The following is a 19,735-nucleotide window of genomic DNA, read 5'->3' as shown; positions in this document are numbered from 1 at the left end:
ACTTAAGAGAAAAAAAAAAATTAAATGATGAGATCATGAGAACATGAAAGTCCTTTAGACTGTTGGGATATCCTTAAAGGGTGCCCTTCCATCTATTTTGTATCTACTGTGGATTTAATAAAATAGTCTTGTTTCAAGTTATTCTCGAAGAATTAGGGGGAGTTATTAAACTCTTATTAGGCACTACATTTGTTTCTCTCAATCTGTGGTTAACTCCCTCCCAAGCATTTGTTTCTTCTCTTTGCAGGATCTGGGGTGTTCGAGCCCCCTATGTGCCAGTAGTCACTACTCTCATTACCTTCTCCACTACTCTCTTTTGGTAGATTTCTGGTCATAATGAACACTTGTCAGCATTTAAGTATGAGTGGCAGAGACTAACCTACCCTTCTAAACTGCTTCATTTTCTTTATCTAAACTGTAATCGTTCCCTTCTACCCATAAAACAATTGCATGCACCCCATAAGCCAGATCCATCATATAGTGATACTGTATTAAGATGTGAAGAAGCTTTTGAAGCAAAACAATGACCCTATGCTTTCTTGACTATCACAAATTAATAAAGTGTGTTATTCCCATTACTGAAATGCACATAAATTTTGGTATTCTGTAAACTTAAACAAAGAGGAGATTCCAGACACTCCTGCAAATTTTTGTAAATTTAGAAACCAAAAATGATATTTCTCAATCTTATCAATCAATGAAATGTTTTTCTTTCCCTTAACAAGAAAGAATACAAAGCTGGTTCTTATATAGTTGATTCCGGTTCAACTTTCTAGACTTAAGAAACCAAAGTTTATCCAGTGCATAGGGCAATTTAACTACAGAAAATAATAAAATATCAATAAATTCAATGTTCAATGCAATGCAAGCAAATGATTTTGACAAATATATTATACATTGCCTTTGTACACTGAAATTCACTACAGCATTTTGTGTTCAACAGGAGAAAGCTTTGATATAAGGGAAGAGTAACTAAATAAATCAGGTTGGAAACCTTCAAAAGCCGCAAGGATAAAACAAATACACAAAAACTAAATTGCATCTATTGGACTGACCTATGGAAATTTAAAAATTTTCATAGATCCATATTTCAGCCCATCATACTGAGAGTTATGCTATATAAACTTTCAAGCCTGAATAAAGTGTCCATAGTTACAAGTGTTATAGTCCCTTAACAACAAGTTAATTTACGATACTTGTTGCAATGAGCTAGCAAGCATTTTTGAAGATGCTCGTTTTTTCAACTGCTCCGTCATCAAACCCCTTTTAATCCGAGACTTGATTGCTGTTTCCTGAACAAGATATACAAATGGATCAAGTATTGCCAGCCTTCCAATTTAGTACAAAAAATTTAATAAACACTTGGGAAAGCATTAGTCACCATGGTGTTCACACAGTTGAGAACTGGACTGAATAAAATAGTTGTTTGCAATAAATTAAAACAAAAAGATTTACGCTCAACTAAGATTTTCACTGAACTTGTCACACTTAAATTATCACAACTGGAGCTCACAACCATGTGTTAGTAAAATAAAAGTTGAGACGTTCATCTCATGTCCTATTAAGATGGGGTTAATAAAATTGTGTAACAAGATAACTCAAAACTTTGTTCCATCATCTATGATATAAGATAAATGTAATTTCTAAGAGTAAAAGCACAAAAACATTTATCATGTGTTTAAGTTCCACATAACTAATCAAAGGAGACTTTAAGTTTACAACATTGTTAAAAATAATGATCGTTTAATATGAAAGAGAAGAAATCTTATTTTGTGTAAACGTGCTGTGAGGTACACCGTACAGCCCAGATTGTTTTGGGAAAGTGGTAGGGGATTATAAGTTTCAAATTGTAATCCCAGGTTTTATACCTATTGGCTATAGGGTACCCTTAGTAGTCATGGGAACACTGGGAGATAGGGTTAGACACTGGCTATGCGGTACCCTTAATAGTCATGGATATAACTAATTTTGCCCAAAAAATAGCAATTCCAACAAATGAAATTTATTTACAAATAGAATTCTATAATAAAATTGCATAATTGCAATTCAATTGAGAGAAAATCTTAATTAATCAACATCAAAACATTAATATCAAGGGTCTATGATCATATGCAAATAATCTTTGTTGAAATAAAAATATCCTAAATTCATCTTTATATGTTTCATAGCTTATTTCCAATAGCCAAACCATATAAGGAATCCGATGGAAAAGTTCGATAGGATGCCAGGAGAGTGTCCTCAACCAAGCCCAAGGGCACGGAATGAGCCTCCAAGCCATTTGGCCCCTTGGCTCACAAGTATGGCAGGACCTCCAGTCTATCCATCTTGGGGTTGACATACTTGAGGGAACCGGTACTGCTGCATCTTCCTATCAAACATTTCACACTGATTCCAAAGATGATTGCTGATCGAAATCAAGTAAAAAATTACTAATCCTATATTTCTTGATGGATTGGCAATTTAATTAAATAAGTAAACTTAAAGCTTCCTAACAGATTTATGTTGAGATAAATAAATACAATAATATTGCAACAATCACTTTCCTTGATATTATAGATTGCTGTAGTTTTTTGAGTGACTTTTTCTGAATTCTATTCCAAATCAGACTTGATCATTCGATGACTCTTGCCAATGAATACATCCACCTTATCTAATCCCATGAAAGGATGAAGAATCACAACTTTCACAAGGTACACAACTCATAAATGAAGTGTCCCTCCCTTGCTAATCGCTGCCCTTTCAAAACCAATAAATGCTTTCTTAATATTGTTTGATAAGAAATGTATGCCTTGGAGGAATCGCTGCCCATGACTGTCGCTCCTCTGTGTTTCCTTTGCTGGACTTAATGATTTGTTAAATGCTGTGATCTGAGTTTCTATGGTGGAGGCATGACATTAAAATGCTAAACCTACCTCAAAATGAGTTACTGTATCTAATGTAAATTGGCCGACAAAGAAAATCAATGATGAGTGCAGTGTCTAATGGAATCTATGGTTGAGAATATAAGTTAGAATCTCAACACCATGGACAAACTGACCCAACTTATAATGAAGACATTAAATGAGCTTGGCAAACACGGAGGAAAACATGGGCAGACGACAGCTTAGCATTAGCTGGCATAATGACCTGGTTAAGTTACTGACAAATGCCTTGCTGAAAAATCTCCAGATAAACCAAATGGGGTTGTCATACCTAATTGAAGCATGCACAACAAATCATCCAAAGATGGGTCCCTTCGTCTCTATGTCCTGGATTTAATATATGTAGTTAGAATTCATGCAAACAGGAGACACCCAACACTACTACCAGTTGCACGGCAGAGGAGTAACCAATTTGTTACACAAGGTGGTGCAGACAGAAAGGAAAAGCTCCGAAGCAATTAGATAGACCAGAAGTTCAATGACAATGCTGAACTAATAAGATCATGATTAGAAAAAAAAAATCAACAAAAGCCTCAATAAATTTCAGTTGAAAGGCTTGGCAAAACTTAGAAAATTATTAAGTATATAAAATAAATTATTAAGTACATAAAATTGATAAAATAATTTTGTAATTTAAGATGCAGTGGGCATGGCTGACAAAGTTGATTCTATCATGCTGGTACATAGTACCCTACTCTCTAGTGGAAATATACAGTGGTTACTGCTCTAAGAGCAACCTGGGTATAGCAGGTGCTAGAAGTATAAATCACAATTATGGAAGTAAACCAACATTATGGTTGGGTGTTGAATTGCACAGATGAACCAGGTGCTGGAGGTATGAATCACAACTATGTAAGTAAATCAACATTCTGGTTCAGAGTTGAGATGCACAACCGAAGCGTCTGCAATCAGGAAAGGTTCACGATTGGCCAATTCAAGTGCAATTGATTCTATTATAGTTGAAAGTTTGAAACCAACTCCAAAATCATGAAGTCCCATTTGGCAAAATACAATCAAACACTTGATATTATTGAAAGTCAGGCACCCTTCTCAAAAAAATTGGGAGAATGCCTGGAGAATCAAGTTAACCATATCCTTAGTATCACAAAAGTGTGGCAAATTTCATCCCACCAAGCACAAAACAACCTCTCCAGCCAGATCCTATGAAATGTCAATTGATTTAGAGGCATCAAATGAAGAGATCATCAACCACCTTGCCCATGCTGACCTCCAATAAGATAGCCATCTAAAAATCGATTCTTGCCCCTTTGATTCCTTGAAACAATTTCATCTGGAGAATGCAAGGCTAGATTCAAGCATTCGACAATGCAATGCTGGTAATTATAACCCCTAGAACCTCTTATATACTGGGGATCTTAAGCATGCACCTTTCTCCTTGCAATATCACTTTTCATCATCCCCTTACCACATTACTATTACTAATGACAATTATTAATTTCAATTCTTTTATATATCTGTGACATCGCTGAGTCAGTTCCTTCCTTAATCACTTGCCTCTTGCTTCCACATTTCATCACCATTGTCTGAAAGACTTGCACATGTGGAACTGGGGTGGGGCTTTCCAGGGCAAGCACTGGAACAATGAGACATTTCTTGTATCTGCTGAGGATTTTATTACCACCTTCCTATCATACTTCATTCTATCTCCATTATGGAGTGCATTCCAACAAGAATTCAAAGATCTGGATGGGAGAAATAACCATAAATACCTTATCAAAGATTAGCCAAAACTCAACGCTATGGTCATCCCCATTTGTAATGAAATTACCAAAGAAGATCACATTAGGGACAATTCAATCAATCAACTGAAAACTCTCCTTTCTAATTCAAAAATACATTGAGTCTTAAGACCTCAACCACTGGATGGATTTCACCATCCTGGATATCTTCAATACTTGACAAATTTTGGAAGAGCAGCAAGGCAATGGAGAGAATAAGCTGAAGAAGAGAAATATGAAAGCCAGATGATGGCTTTCAATGGAAGATTGAATAATGATACAGCCAGTTACACAAAAACTCAGACTGTTCAGGCCAACTTATGCTTTTTGGTGGGCTTATGAAAAAATCGGCTATAAATCGCTTAGATCGCGATTTATCGGGAGTGAAATGCCCAGCCGATTTAATCGGCAAAAAAATCGCCTACGATTTTCCCTTAAAAATCGCATTTTTCGAGAGGAAAAAATCGCGCAAAAAATACAGAATATCGCGTGTTTTGATTTGACAGGAATCGGAACCCTAAAATAAGAAAATGCAGGAAGTTTTAACGGACGCGAAATCAAAAAATGTGTTTTCGGCTTCTTCATTCCACGCGACTGAGCTCCCTGATGCCCGAAGCCTCCGACCAATTTCTTCTCGTGGATTCATCTGTTTTTAGTTATTGTGTTTTTTAATGTTTATGTTATAAATTTAATATGTTATTAAGTGTGTTTTTTTATGTTAATAAATTTAATGTTAATGTTATAAATTATGTTAAATTGTTAATAACTTAATATTATAATTTAATGTTAATGTTATAAATTATGTTAATATGTTATCATGTTCTATAAATTTAATGTATATGTGTGTTTTTTTAGAATATTTTAAGAAATTATATATTTTCAAATGTTCGATAAATTTGCCGATTTTTTCCCCCGATTTTTTCCCGATTTTTCGCCAATTCCCGATTTTTTTTAAAATTTCAGTCAAAAGATTTATTGCCGATTAAGATATTTACATCTTTGAGAAGAACCAATATCTTGTGTGTTCCAACCTCTTTGACATTAAATCCTTACTTTGGTTTATGTTAATGAAAACTCCATTATGTATTTAGAAATTTTAGAGCTTGAGGATATTTATTATTAAGCATATCCAGAAGCAAACACTTTTAAAGGAAAAATCATAAAGATGTTGTCATTTGGCATGTATGCTTTCTTGCAGTTCTAGAGTAATTTTAAAATGTGGCCAATTTATACTCTGGCAAGAAATCTTATGTAGTTAGTGTTGTGAAAAATTTTGCAACTTATGCACTTTCACCCACATTTAAAATCTTCACCGAACACACTGGGAACTTTGTTAGTAAATCAGTTGGATATATTTTCATTTGTAAACATTACAAGATCAAAGACTGAAACCAAACTAGCTAATAACTTTAAAAAGAACCATTAACATTTTTATATGCATAAGGGTACAGCTATAGTACATTCAAGTATAGTCATCAAGGATTCAGGACAATTTGGTCAATCAAAAAGGCAGACATTTCCTTCCAAAGCCCTTTGTAAAACACAAAAATTTGATTTTAGATCCCTCAACGAAGCAGACCAAGGGCAAAAGTATGGTAAGTTATTAATCAACTTGTTGAATGAGATTGTCAAACCTTGTGCAAGGATGCTCAGACTTACCGACATCTCTTCTGTTTTGATAGAAATGTCAATTTACTCTAGACAATATAATGATATATTGTAAAAATGGCTATTCACCTAAAAGAAATATGAAAACTAGAGAAGCAAAGCACTCAAACAAATTAATTTTATAATTTATGACAAAAAAGATACATAAAAATACCAGTTAATATTGGTCATACTAACCATTAAATAACAGCCCTCCTCGAACTTTTCTAAAAATCCAGCAACCCATCGATCTGCATTTTCAACCCACTCACTATGATGCATTCCAGCTGTTTTGGCAACAGTGTGTAACTGCACAGCAAATTTATTTGTATCCTAAACAGGCTGACTGGCAAAATATGGAATTCAACCAAAAAAAAAATGTACTTGAAGTTACATGCAAACTTCAAAAGGAAATATAATCAATTGAACAACATACCTTTTGCCCTACCCGTTCTTGGTGCTCCTTAACTTTTTGGCGTAATTTAGTTATGCCCATGTTGACCCTCAATTGCTTTTCCTGAACAAAACATTAACGAACAATTTAAACAACCCATCCTTTCAAATAAGAGTATGAAGTAGATTATGGTTTACCAGTAAGCTCCATATTTATTATCTACTGAATAATATCCCATCCTTTGGGATAATCAAGCCACTAATTCTTGCACTTATTTGAAATAATAATAGCCTATGAGAACTCTAGAGATGATATCCATAGACTCAAAATATCAATGTTATTCGAAATGTTAAACACTTAATATCAGAGCATGCAGCTGGGATTGATTAATGGTCAATAATAAACAAATTGCAGTGGCATCAAACTTATTCATTAATCAGCATGAATAACATTGTTATATTAACATGATTATCATGTAAATTTTGTAAATCTTGCAATTAATATTTTTGCATTACATCTTCAAAAGAAAGCCTTACAGGATAGCTTTTGATTTGCAAGACAAAAAACTGCGCAAAAAAGACTCGAGCAAAAAAAATTATCTAAAGCATAAACAGAAACAACGGAAATGGATCAATCAGTAACAAGAAAGTGAAAGAAATCCACTAACAGATCTTTCATTGCAAATGCATTTGAGTATCAAAAATTGGCTGGAAAGTCCACTAGATGAACATGAAGAGTGCAATTCTAAAGAAAGATTTCTAGAAGACATCTGTATGGCAGCCAAAAATGGTTGAAGTTAGAAGTAATTAAGATCTTATGTACAAGTTTCTCAAGGCTCTTTACTGTTTAAAACAGGATCCCTGAACCTGGTATATCAAAATTGATTTCCATTTCACTAGATAGTAAATATTGATTCAAATAAAGTCTTTGTCAAAAGGTATATGTCAAGAGTTCTGATGATGACATAATTATTCGTTATCTATGTGGATGACTTAATCATCAAAATAAACACAACCAGTAGAATTCAACGAGTGTCTGCTTCTATGTAGGCTGGTTTGAAGTTAGCAGCCAATAGTTACTCACAAAATGGCATTCACTTTTTAAGATGGTCAGGGGCACCTTGATTTTTCCTAGTCAGCCATATTTCAATTTCATGAGTTTACACAAAGATGGATTATTGAAAAAAAACAAAATGAATTCTGAAATACGGACAAGATGCTAGTAGATCTTATAGCCAGGATACGGTTTTGCCCTACAAAAAAGAGTTGTTATTGGGCTACCCAGAAACGGCAGGGAAGAGCTCTTTCCTCAACTAATGTGAAGTATTAAAATGCTGCCGTTCAAACTTGTGAAGCCTTGGTTGATAAGGTTCCTTGCCGATCCGTAAGATATTCAAAGGAAGCAACAATCTAGTTTATTATGCATGCACAAAGCATGCTTTGGTATATTTTCATTATATTCAAAAATGATAAGACACAATCAAGATAGATTTTGCAATATTGTGTGACACAAGAGCAGACAGCAGACACATTAACAAAACCAATTGCACCAGAAAAGTTTGATAACGTTAGAAATAAGCTTTATGCCATACCATCTGTGATTATTAAAAGAGAGTCCTAGATGTAATGTCTCACCCATTTGCTCTTCTGTTTTGCATATTCTTGAGCTGAATTTGGCATTGTGGCTATAATTGTACCTTTCTGCATTTTGGGTGATGTGGATATTTTGTGATCTTATGACCATATTTATGGATGCTTTATTGCTACATGTTGATATTGGGTTCTTATTTGATGCCTTGCTTTTAAATATGTTATGTTCTCGTGTGGCCAAGTGATGTGTTAGACTGCTTCATGATGATCATGATTATGTTGATTGCATTGAGATGTGTGTTTATCTTCTTGTGCCTGGGTGTGAGAACTTATGTGCTGTGTCTGATTATGCTCTGAGAGTGATGTGAGGTGACAACTGTCCTGATTTGGATACTAGACATGTTGAGGTTGTTGCTATGGGTTAACATGGACTAATTGTGCTTTCGGTACCAAATGATTGTTGAGTTAGATTGATGTCATTATTCATAATTAGCATTTGAAGATGTTGATATGAATGTTAGAATGAAAAGTTGATTTTATCAGTTATTAAAATGTGGCAAGTGATACCTTATGTTGTTTTATTCAGTTAAGATATTAAATGCTCATTGTTGCAATTGATAGGATACATGTTAGATTTTGCAGTTTCTCATATTCAGTTTGACATGATTATATGATGATGTACTAACCACATTATTATGTTGACCTCGATTGGAGAATACTTATCTATTTGTTACATGTGCTTCAGCTATGATGTACACGGCATCGACTCCACCTATCTCCACAGGTTTGAGCATGCCCATTTCCCCAACAGTGATTAATAGGAGATAGCACACTGGCCAAAATAACCCCAAGCCAAAACCTGTCATTTCTTGATAAGGACAATTTTTTTGTATTTTTATATTTTTTAATATTATGTGGCAATTTAATATTTAAACATTTTATTATGCCTTGTATATATTAAAAATGAAGGCAATTGCCTAATTTGAGTATTTGGATTATTTGGGGATTTTAATATTGGTTTTAAGTAATGGTTTAAATTATTATTACTTTATTTCTTTTAAAAACTGGGCCTTTATATTGTGGAAAGAGAGTATTTTGACACTTAAATCATTTTACTGTAATTTTCCTCTTCAAGCCACACTACACTTGGATTTTGAATTGCTTGTTGGGTGAGATTGGATGGGGAAGAATTTTTTAGGGGATGGCTTGTTGGATTTGTCTTGAGAAGATCTTCCTGCTGTCCAAAGGACTCAATCAACCATTGAATATGTGCCCTTTGATTCAAGTCTCAAATTTGCTCATGTTGAGGTAGGATTTTATTGATTTCTCCAAGTTTACTCCTCTTTTTTATTCAAATCAGTTTTGTTTGATTAATAATTAATTTTAGAACAATTTCCATGTTTATACCAAATGGATTCATGCCTAGTATCATTTGCATTGATTGAAAACCCAAAATGATGCCCTGGGGGTTATGCCATCAAATTTGTGTAAAATGTTGGGAATGGTAATTTTATGATTAGAACATGTTGTTCATGTTTGAACCAATGGGTATTAATTAGATTTTGGATTCTTGAACTTTGATTTTTGAAGCTTTCTTGAGGCCTTCAATGGTGGCAAGGCCATGGGCCTGGTTTTATGCCAATTTTGTGATAAGATTTAATAGAGAAATTTGATGGTTTTTATGTGTTATTATAATGTGGAACAATGGTTTATATTTATGGAATTTCATTTGTGGATCAATTCAGATCCGTCATCATAAGATTTTTGGACAATTATTAGTATATGTGAATAGTGATGAGATAATGAGCTATTATGCCTTGGTTTGGCAATAGTAATCCATGTGAAAATCATTGTGGATTGGATTGATTTGTTTCCTCATTCGTTGGAATGGGATGAGCCCTAGGATTACGTATCAAAGTGGGTTCATAAGTGGCACACGGGCAATCACCTTGAGGAGTCTCTTAATCAAGTGAAATGGGGTGGGATAAAACATTAATTAAGATAATTGGTGCCCTAAACATGCCTTGAGCACTAGTATGAGGCCAAGGATGTATTGGGAAGGCATGCACGCACATGCAACATTGAAACTTGCCAGCCCATGTAGCACTGGGACTTGCATGATCCTCATTCTCGTTCATATGAGAGTATGCTCGCTTCTGTGTGGGGCATCTTCAGAAGCACACACGATGACACTCCCTACACTTGCACTCTAGTATCTTAAGTCCTAGTAGATTAAGTAGCACACGAAAGATTTACTGTTGTTACTCATTTTGGTTATTGCATTTTAATATTGTGCCTTATGAAAAATTTGGTGTTGCTCCTTAATGGTGCCCTGCCTCCTAATCTTTAGTGTTTATTGAGGATGCATCCTCTTTTCTTGATTTTGGCTTATTGGTGATTTGGCACCTTTCTTAATTGATGTTGCTCCATGATGATGGAAATGTATTGTTGTCGGCATCTCTTATTCAATGTTGCATCATGATTCATGTTTGCTATGTGTTGTTCATGTTTAGTTTTTACTCCATGTTGGCATTTGTGTATACCTTATCCCTTGCGCCTTCTTTTGCTTGAGTGTTTGGGTTTCGTAACTATCTTCACAAGCAAGGGGGGTCGACCTCAGGGTTCCACATGGTTGGGTGGTGTTGCAAACTGTCGTTGGGGACTAGAGGACTTGGCTTAGAGGATCAGCATCGAGAGTCAATCATCTCTCCCTATCATTCCCCTTCTTTTTCTTCAATTCTTGCTATTGTAAACTATGTATTGGATTCGAGCATTGTAATTATGTAACTGAACACTCCTCATGGAGTTGGATGTAATCTATTGATGCTGAATATGAATTCGAGAAGTTTACATGTGTCGGTGTTCGTATCAGGCATGATTGATAATTTGATATGCTATCTTTATCTTGTGCTCGTTGTTTCATTTTAACTATCTGTTTAGGAAAATTTCAATTTGGTGTTTAATATGAACCTAGAATGTGTCATGTGGTGTCTTGAGGGTGCCCTAGCCCCCTCCCATTATTGTCTTGCAAATTCGGTTGAATTTGAGTGAATCCATGTAGGATTCAAGTAGTGCGTCAGTGACATTTTATGTTCGTTTTAGACAATCTGAATGACCTTGTAACGTGTCCCATGTGGTTTTTAGGTATTTGGGACTTGTTTGAGAGTGTTGGCAGTGAATTAGGAAAGTTTAGGGTGAATCGAATGCATTAAGGGTCCACTTGATTCTCGTCTAGCCTTGTAGGTGCCACCTAGTGACCCGGAGACACTTTCCATGCCTTGTCTTCGCGCCTTTTCATCCAATACTCAATTCGAGTGTTATATTGGTACTTTCTCTTCATCTAGGGGTTTATGTTGTCTAAGGGTCCCATCTATCTGGTCGAGAAGCTCATAGGTCAAGACGAATGCACATCCAAGAGGTCGTCAGCGCAGATCTACCAATCCAGAGGACAATAGCAAGAGTTTGGGACACTAACGCGAGTTGAGGACATTGGCACGACGCACTAGTGTCCTCCATGCACTCAAGTGTCTTTTTTGGTCACCTATGTCCAGTTTAGGCGCCTATGTCCTTCAGTTGAGTCGGTTAGGGTTCTGAGGTCCCCAAGTGCTCAGTTTAATTCCCTTTAAATTGTGTTGCGAAGGCAATGACGTCTGAGAACTCTTAGAGGTGTCTTGAGTTGGTTTAGGTTGAGTTCAAATGGTGTCGAGGACATCTAAGTGTGAGTAGGCACTTGTTAGAGCCCATCGATGACACTTAAGACTTAGCAAAAGGTCTCATTCTCCAAATCAAGTCTTGTAGCCTTGGGAAGGGTCTTGTATGACTCTAATCACCTCATTAACCTTGTCCTAGGGTTTTGAAGACCTTTCCCACATTCAGTTGGTGTTTCATGGAGTTAAGTCTAACGCTTGTGTAGTGTCGTGTTGACCAGTTGACCTAGTCTTGAGGTTGGATTTTAAGAACTTGTGTATGATGCGCGTGTTGCACTTAATTACTTCAAAAATAATAATTCCATGTATTCTTATGTGTATTAGCTCTTACCCTTGAGGGTTCCTTGGCAAGGCATTAAACTAGAACTATGAATATAATTAATGTCCATATGAGAACTCAACATAAATTTGCCTATGCTTTTGTTCAAGATGAGTTATTCCTTCATGAGAAGGATACTAAGGACTTTGGTCCGCGATGAGTATCCATAGACAAGAATACTAAAGTCATGGCCTATGAGAGACACCTCCAATTGGGGGAATCTCAAAGACTCTAAATTCTCATCAAGCTCCCTCGCTTCCGCTACTCTAGTAGGTTCACCTATCTTCACCATGGTGGTGTGTGTTGTAGACTACCTTCTCACAAGTAGACCCCTCATCCAACCATATCTGTGATTTTCTTATTTCCCCTCACCTCCCACTTGTTGACCATTCTACCTTGATGTTCACACTCCTTGCTAATCTTAACACACACCCCATTACTAGACACAGCACAATCCACTTTTATGTTAATTACACCATTGAATATGTTCTCGTTCTTCCTTCCTTTTATCTAAGTTCCACTCCATCCCTCTTCCCACCATCAACTGCTTGTATAAGTTCTTACATCAAACCCTTTAGGATGCCACTTTGGACTCATGTTCCCACACTATACATCACTTCAACTAACCTAACCCCCATGGATCCTACCCAATTAACAAGTGTAACAATGAGAGAGGAAATCCCTTCATTATAGTCAATAGTTTTCCAAACCATGACCCTCCCTCCATACCATCCATTTGGGGGAGAATCATTGTTTGTTCCAATGCAAGAAACGGGGGTTTCTTGCATCTATATAGCCTTCCTAGTCTCCAACACTACCCTAAGATCTTTCACTGCACTCTTCTATCAATAAAAAATCACCACCTTAAAAATCAATTTTGAGGCATGGATTTCCTATGCTAGCTCTCTATGATGCACTTGACCAACCTATTGTCGTCATCCACACTCCACTCCCATCCTCTATTGTTTTTTCCACTTGTACCACAAGAGGGTTATTTTGAAGTTGTGTACCAACAAAGCATCATATTGCAAATGTCTCCAAGTTGAGTTCATTAAATTTAGTGTGGATTCCCTTTGGAAAAACTTTTTAGTGAGGTCATTTATCTAGGTTTTGACTTAATTCTTCTTATTCATAAATCTAGAGCTCTTCAACCTTGGTAACTACATGACCATTATGAGTTGGACATGCAGTACATGCAACTATCAAAGCGCTTTGAGATAAATAATCTCAAAGGTAGGGAGCAAACCAACTTCAAGAGAGAATAACAGAATATTGAACACATCTCTACACTCTAGGCTATTATTGAGGGCACTCGTCACCTATCTTCCAAAGTCTATTGTTGGCTTATGGGCACAAGATGGCCTTTGAATCAATTTTCAGACACATACTTTTCCAAAAGCTATGCAGTTTGGCTTTCTAGATCCTCTCATCACCACAACTTGTAGGCTTTATGAGAGTTGTCAGGCAATTATGTACTTCTAACAATCTGCCCATCTTTGTGAAGAGTATCATTAGTGTCAAGCAAGGATGTCCTCTCTCATTGGCCCTCTTCAACAATTACATTGATGAGTTCAAGGAATGTTTCCATCAACATACCCACGTTGATGATGGTTGTCTTTTGAATGGAGTGGTTATAGCCATACTACTTTTTTGCCAATGGCGTTGTTCTCCTCTCTTATTCTACCAAGGGAATACAATGATAATTTGATGTTCTTGCTTGTTTATGTGAGCTTTGCCCACTTTTAGTCAACCTTAGTAAACCTAAGGTCGTAATTTTCAAATTCTCCAAACTTTTTCTTTCCAAATTCCAATTCTTCTACTAAGGGAAACCTTTGGAGATCACATTGGCGTACACTTAGGGATCCCATTTATAAGCCCATCCTTTAGCATAAAGCTTGCCTCTCAATAACACCTTTGCGAGAGATATGCCTCTCTTTCAATTTGGAAGTGTCAATATCCCTAGATCCACTTCCAAGATATCCCATCAAAGTCACTTTTTTGTTGCGATCACCAAACCTACAATTTTATATGATCTAAGGTTTAGGGACCTAGTTTGGAGCCCATCAATTAGGCCCGTATTGAGAGGGTCCACACTCATGTTGTAGCACATGATCCTTGAGACTATCTCAAGCTTATTTTCTACATCAACGGTAAATTAAGTTTTAAGTTGCGAGAGGTATCCATACTTTGCTCTATGTTCTTTAGAGAGGATTCAATCGTTGACTCCACTTGAAGCTAACATTATTGATATTTAAGACAAGCTTTCTCCTATCTACCAACATCTCTATATTCCTTTAGTGTGCTCCTTGGATGCTTCTCATCGACTCCTCCCTTGAAGGAGATCATGACTAGAGTTGCTAGAGGACATCTTGGACTCTCTTCTTGAGCCACTCAGCTTCAAAGCATTTCTTAGAAGTGGTGGATGGTATCGTTTGTTGTCCTCACTATCTCCAATTCCATTGATCCCATGGGTTGAGGTTTTGCATTGACCAACTAAGGGTGTGCTCTCACCAACTACAAGTTGAGACTAATCATCATATTCTCCACCAAGACCAATATGTCATCTTTTCTCCTTCCAAGAGATAAAGACTAAGGAACACTTCATTTCCAAATGCCCCATTTACAATGAGATCCAAGGGAGATAACTTTGGACCTATAGACACACTTAAACAACACTTTATCTACTTTCTTTAGATATCTAGACCAACAATACCTAGCCATTTATCTTTGGGATTTGCACAAATCCTTATAGTGAGTGGATACCTACATGCCTATTGACGTGTATTTTGTACACTATCAAACATAGAATAAAATACCTTTGTGTGAAATGGTCACAACAATGCCCTAGAGCCCCCATGTTGATCACCTTTTTCTTCTAGCCCATTCAAGAGATCAACGACACTAAACACCTTTTGGATACTACTACTTCTTATGTAGAGGTAGATAGACCTATATGGCAATGTGTCTCCCAACGTACCACTACCACTCAGATGCCCATGCACGTACTCCCTTGACAAATTGTTTTGCTTGTTGGTGTTGGAAATAAGCCATTCCCAGACCGACGATGAACTGATCCAAGAGGGGCCAGTAGCTCAGTGATAGAGCACTCCAACAGCGTATGGAAGGTCCTAGGGTTTGAGTCCTAGCTGGTCTTTCTCAACATGGTATCAGAGCTAGGTCCAGGCTAGGAGCCCCAAGCACACGAGAGGTGTGGCTTAAGGGGGGGTGTTGGTGTTGGAATAAGCCACACCCGGACCGACGATGGACTGGTCCAAGAGGGGCCAATCGCTCAGTGGTAGAGCACTCCAGCAGCATATGGAAGGTCCTAGGTTCGAGTCCTAGCTGGTCCATGTCTCAACATTGCTGCTACACGAAAACATGGATCTACTTCAACCTGACCCCCATAGGCTACAAGAGAAAACACCCATTACAAGTTTATTCACCATGAATGGAGTTACATCAGCCTTGGACATTAGGAGATATTTCTAAATAGAGAGATTTGTTTTCTCCTTGCATCATCATGCTTGCCCTCTACACTCCATAATGAGCATTATCAAGTCATGTATCAATCCTTTCACAACAACCGACAATGGCACTAATTATTCCTCCCTTCTAGGCCCTCATAGAGGTATTTGCTGAAATTTCTTTTAATCTTCATCGGCCCTTGCTCTTTGTAGATTTTGCTCTCCCAACATGACTATTTGTATTGGTATTTTAACCACTCAGTGTTGCATTGCTTCATTTTATTTTTAATGCTTTTGTTCCTTTATTTTGCTTGCCTAGGATGCTCTCTTCTTATGACTTGCGATTGTACACTAAAGTATTTGTAAGTGTGAAAATTAATATTATTATGTTTTTTTTGCTATAGGAGGAATTGGCAGCCCAATGACCCGGACCAGCCTATCCACAGCCAAAAATCTCACAGGCTGATCTGATAACAAGGCCCCCTATAAACTGCTGGCTGCACCTATGAGGACCCCACTCCCAACATGGCTTTTAAGTCAAGTCAAACCTGGGTGGGCAGCCAACCACTGCACAGAGGATGAACATCACCACTCTAGCTAACTCAAGGATCTATTAATATATTATTATTCTTCATATTGTTCTTGCATTTTATTTTGTTCTTCCTTTACCACTCCAAACAAGACATATAAAAATTTGGTTCAGATTCTCATTCATCTTTCCAAACAAGCAACAACTACAACTATTTCTATTGGTTAACTAAAAACTAAACTAAATTCTTTTGTTTTGAAGACTAGAAGAGAACTGGCTTTGAAGAAATGGCAATACCTAGAAGTTCTTGAACTAAGCTGTGACTGCATAAATGAAGTAACTATTCAGACTTCTAAATTGTTATCAGGTGTGAAAGCTTGTTGGTAAATGTGCATGCAAATAATCATGACAGCTTGATAGAAAATTGTCCCAACTTATAAATTCCAATAAGAATAGCTTACAGAAAACCTTTCTGACCTTTACGTAGCTAACTCCAAGCTCCTTCCGTGTGTACCCACGAGCCAAGTTCCGCATCACATATTCATTGTAATCTTTTAGCATGCGCATTATGATGTCGGATGTTGAGATACCCTCAGTGCGCTTTGTTTCTTTGAACTTTCCAATTGATTTTATCTGACCAAGCAATGTTTCATGTTTTCCTTTTAGATAGATATAACTAACATGACAAACCAGTACAAGAAACATAAAATAGAAGTTAAACCAAAATGGCAATTACTACTAACGTATTCATAAACATCCTTGCCAGCACCACTTGCGTCAGCATATCTGCAGAATGTTAGCAAATAAACCATATCAAAAGCATGTCCTGCTTTCAATATGAGAAACAGTGGAGCATCGGTTCTCTATATTGCAAGGAATATAAGGCAGAAATCAAGACACAAAAATAATTTACGAACAGGTTAGCCAGTTCAAACTCTATCTCCAGTAATCTGAAAGATTTAAAAAGCCTGCACTTCAGTCAGATCAAACTAAGCACCCTAATATACTGCTCTAATCTAGGCAGTTCATAAATAGCAAAAATCAAATAGTCTATCCACTCTATGTAAATGTCATGGAAAAATAATGGAATCCATCATTAATGAAATGAAATCTTACAGGATATAGCTTAATATGTTCTTATGTTGTATATACCAAATCCCCCAGTTTGAACTTTCGCAAAATAGCTAAAATTACCATTTTGGGCATTAACCAAAATTCAACAAACTTTAGAAGGATTACTAACTTGTACACCAAAGACTATTGGTCCAACCAAGAATTCATATAAATAGAGCAGAATATTTTCTTCAACTTATCATAGCAGGCATTAAAATTGAGATCAAAATTCACTTAGTACTTCATAAACCAGCAGTTCTTTCATTCAGCTCTCTGAAAGAGACTAATACTTGAATCGAGAGTAGTATTCTTATTTTGTAAGCATTTGATATTGGACCTTACTCTTTCATCCATAGGCATATTTTTACAGGAGAGAATTTGAAAACCCTAATGCACTATCAACAGAATGACATGAGGAAAATACACAAATCCTTCAACACAGAACCACAAACTCTTTAGTTCACAAAGTGATACAACTTATAATTTATCCTGGGATGAATATTAAAAAAAGAAGATGCTATGGCCCAGTAAATTAATAAATTTGTAAGTAATGCAAATCCTTCTGATGGAGGACTCATGGAAGATCTTCATAACCAAAGTCAAGCCTAAAACACAATAAAAGATTGTCCAACAGTCAAATAAATTTTGGAAAATATAGGCAGCCCAGGAAAGCAATTAAAGCTAGTTAGAGAGGAATTCGTAGAAGAAGCCATTCAGATGCAAGATCAACAAAGGAATTGAGAAAATAGTGATTGGATGTTCAGAAAACCTCCCCTTCTTGACTCAGGAAAAGGAGAGTTTGCAACTCAACAGAGGATAAAAACAAGGAACCAGCACTCAGAAGGAAATCTCAAAGGAATTTAGTCAAAATTATCACAGCTGCTGCCAAGTCACAACCTGATACTGGTACTTGTAACACCAGGTGAAGGAAACTAGGAGATCCAAAGCTGCAGAAAGAAGAAAAATAATCCCTTGGGAATGTGCAGCAGAGTCCCATCTGGTCATCCAACATGTCAAATAGCTGGAGTGAAGTTGTTATTTACTAAGATGACCTTGCAAAATCCATCCAAACAATAAGCCACTTTAAGAAGGTTAACTCACTCGTCAAAACCTAATCTTAGAAGTATTTTCTGGATTTGTCCATGTGTATTATTTTTTTTTGCTAGCAACATTTCCGATCAAACTCCATGATCCATAATCAGGGTAAGATAGCAAGAGAAGAAAGAAAATCCGACCCTGATGTGATCCATCATCAGGGTAGGATACACGCAGTCAAATCCAGAAAATACTTGCAACAATCAATATGGACTATGGAAATTTCATGTTTTTAACTAATCTTAGTAGTTCAAAAGAATAAATATTCAAATGGTAAATGTGAAAAGATATCAAAACCAGATAAAAAATTAGCAACCAATAACATAGGGAAAAATTGAAAAATTGACCTTCAACTCAGTTAGCTAGTTGCAAATGGTATAAAGGCTTGTTGAAAAAACGGTTTAAATGATCATATAAAAATATCAGTAAATATCACTTCTAAGATGAAAACAAAGCAAACCCAATTCATGCATTGCAACGCAAAATAGTTCTAGCTCTTGAATACTAGCTATGTTACCTAAACTTGCCAAAGATAATTAAAAATTGATGAAACATTCATTTTTTTGATATATCCAACTAGCCTTAATGTAGTCCTTGCTTTATTGAAATGGCATAAGTCAATTACTGATTTTATAAGCATTAAATCTAAGATTTTAGGCTTCATGATATCTCATCACTGAGTCAACATGACTTTATGTCATAAGTAAACTACTAGTTGTAAGTTACAATCCTCTGATTTTTTTATAATGGTTAGAAATGATTCAGTTTTTCAGTTTTATAACCTTTAGCTGCCATACAAGTTCCTAGTCCAACCTTTTTATTTCTCATTACAACTACTATCAGTGGGAATTGCTATAGCAAAAACATCGATATTGAGAAGCTGTTATAAGGTCCCCTCTAAACACAATGTCTTCAAGGGTAATAAACATGGAACTAAAAAGAGATAAATGTGAAATGAATAGATATTACATGGCATGTTGGAAAGCAAAGGCATTCATATCATAGTTGAGCGATCATTCTCAAGTACATTGGGAAAGTAACACTAAAAGCCTAAATTGCTCCCAATAAGCCCTCATTGGGATCACATCCTTCACAAAAAATAGCATTCGACAGATCCTATAGGTCATCTCAAAAACAATTGGCAGAGCTTTAGCAGTTTAGCAAGCATGTCATTGATTCCATCAAGGAAGAGAAAACAAATTTCTGGTGAAAGAACAA

At 36.3% G+C, this 19,735-nt stretch overlaps 1 protein-coding gene across 1 annotated transcript in view; it reads right to left on the bottom strand.

Moving 5' to 3' along the window:
* Window positions 1-863: 863 nt before the first annotated feature.
* The window catches only part of LOC131033116 (choline-phosphate cytidylyltransferase 2), a 54,271-nt gene continuing 35,399 nt past the window's right edge, over window positions 864-19,735 (bottom strand). Inside the window, exons 4-8 of the mRNA XM_057964251.2 lie at window positions 17,053-17,095; window positions 16,787-16,942; window positions 6,744-6,824; window positions 6,506-6,616; window positions 864-1,292 (exon numbers count right to left, since the gene is read on the bottom strand). Of these exons, the coding sequence (XP_057820234.1) occupies window positions 1,188-1,292; window positions 6,506-6,616; window positions 6,744-6,824; window positions 16,787-16,942; window positions 17,053-17,095 (496 nt within the window). The 3' untranslated portion in view covers window positions 864-1,187. The remainder of the gene's footprint in view (window positions 1,293-6,505; window positions 6,617-6,743; window positions 6,825-16,786; window positions 16,943-17,052; window positions 17,096-19,735) is intronic.

This window comes from Cryptomeria japonica, chromosome 3 (assembly GCF_030272615.1).
Source record: "Cryptomeria japonica chromosome 3, Sugi_1.0, whole genome shotgun sequence".
Classification (NCBI taxonomy): domain Eukaryota; kingdom Viridiplantae; phylum Streptophyta; class Pinopsida; order Cupressales; family Cupressaceae; genus Cryptomeria; species Cryptomeria japonica.
The sequence above is the reverse complement of the archived record's forward strand: the minus strand, read 5'-3'. Positions and strand labels throughout refer to the sequence as shown.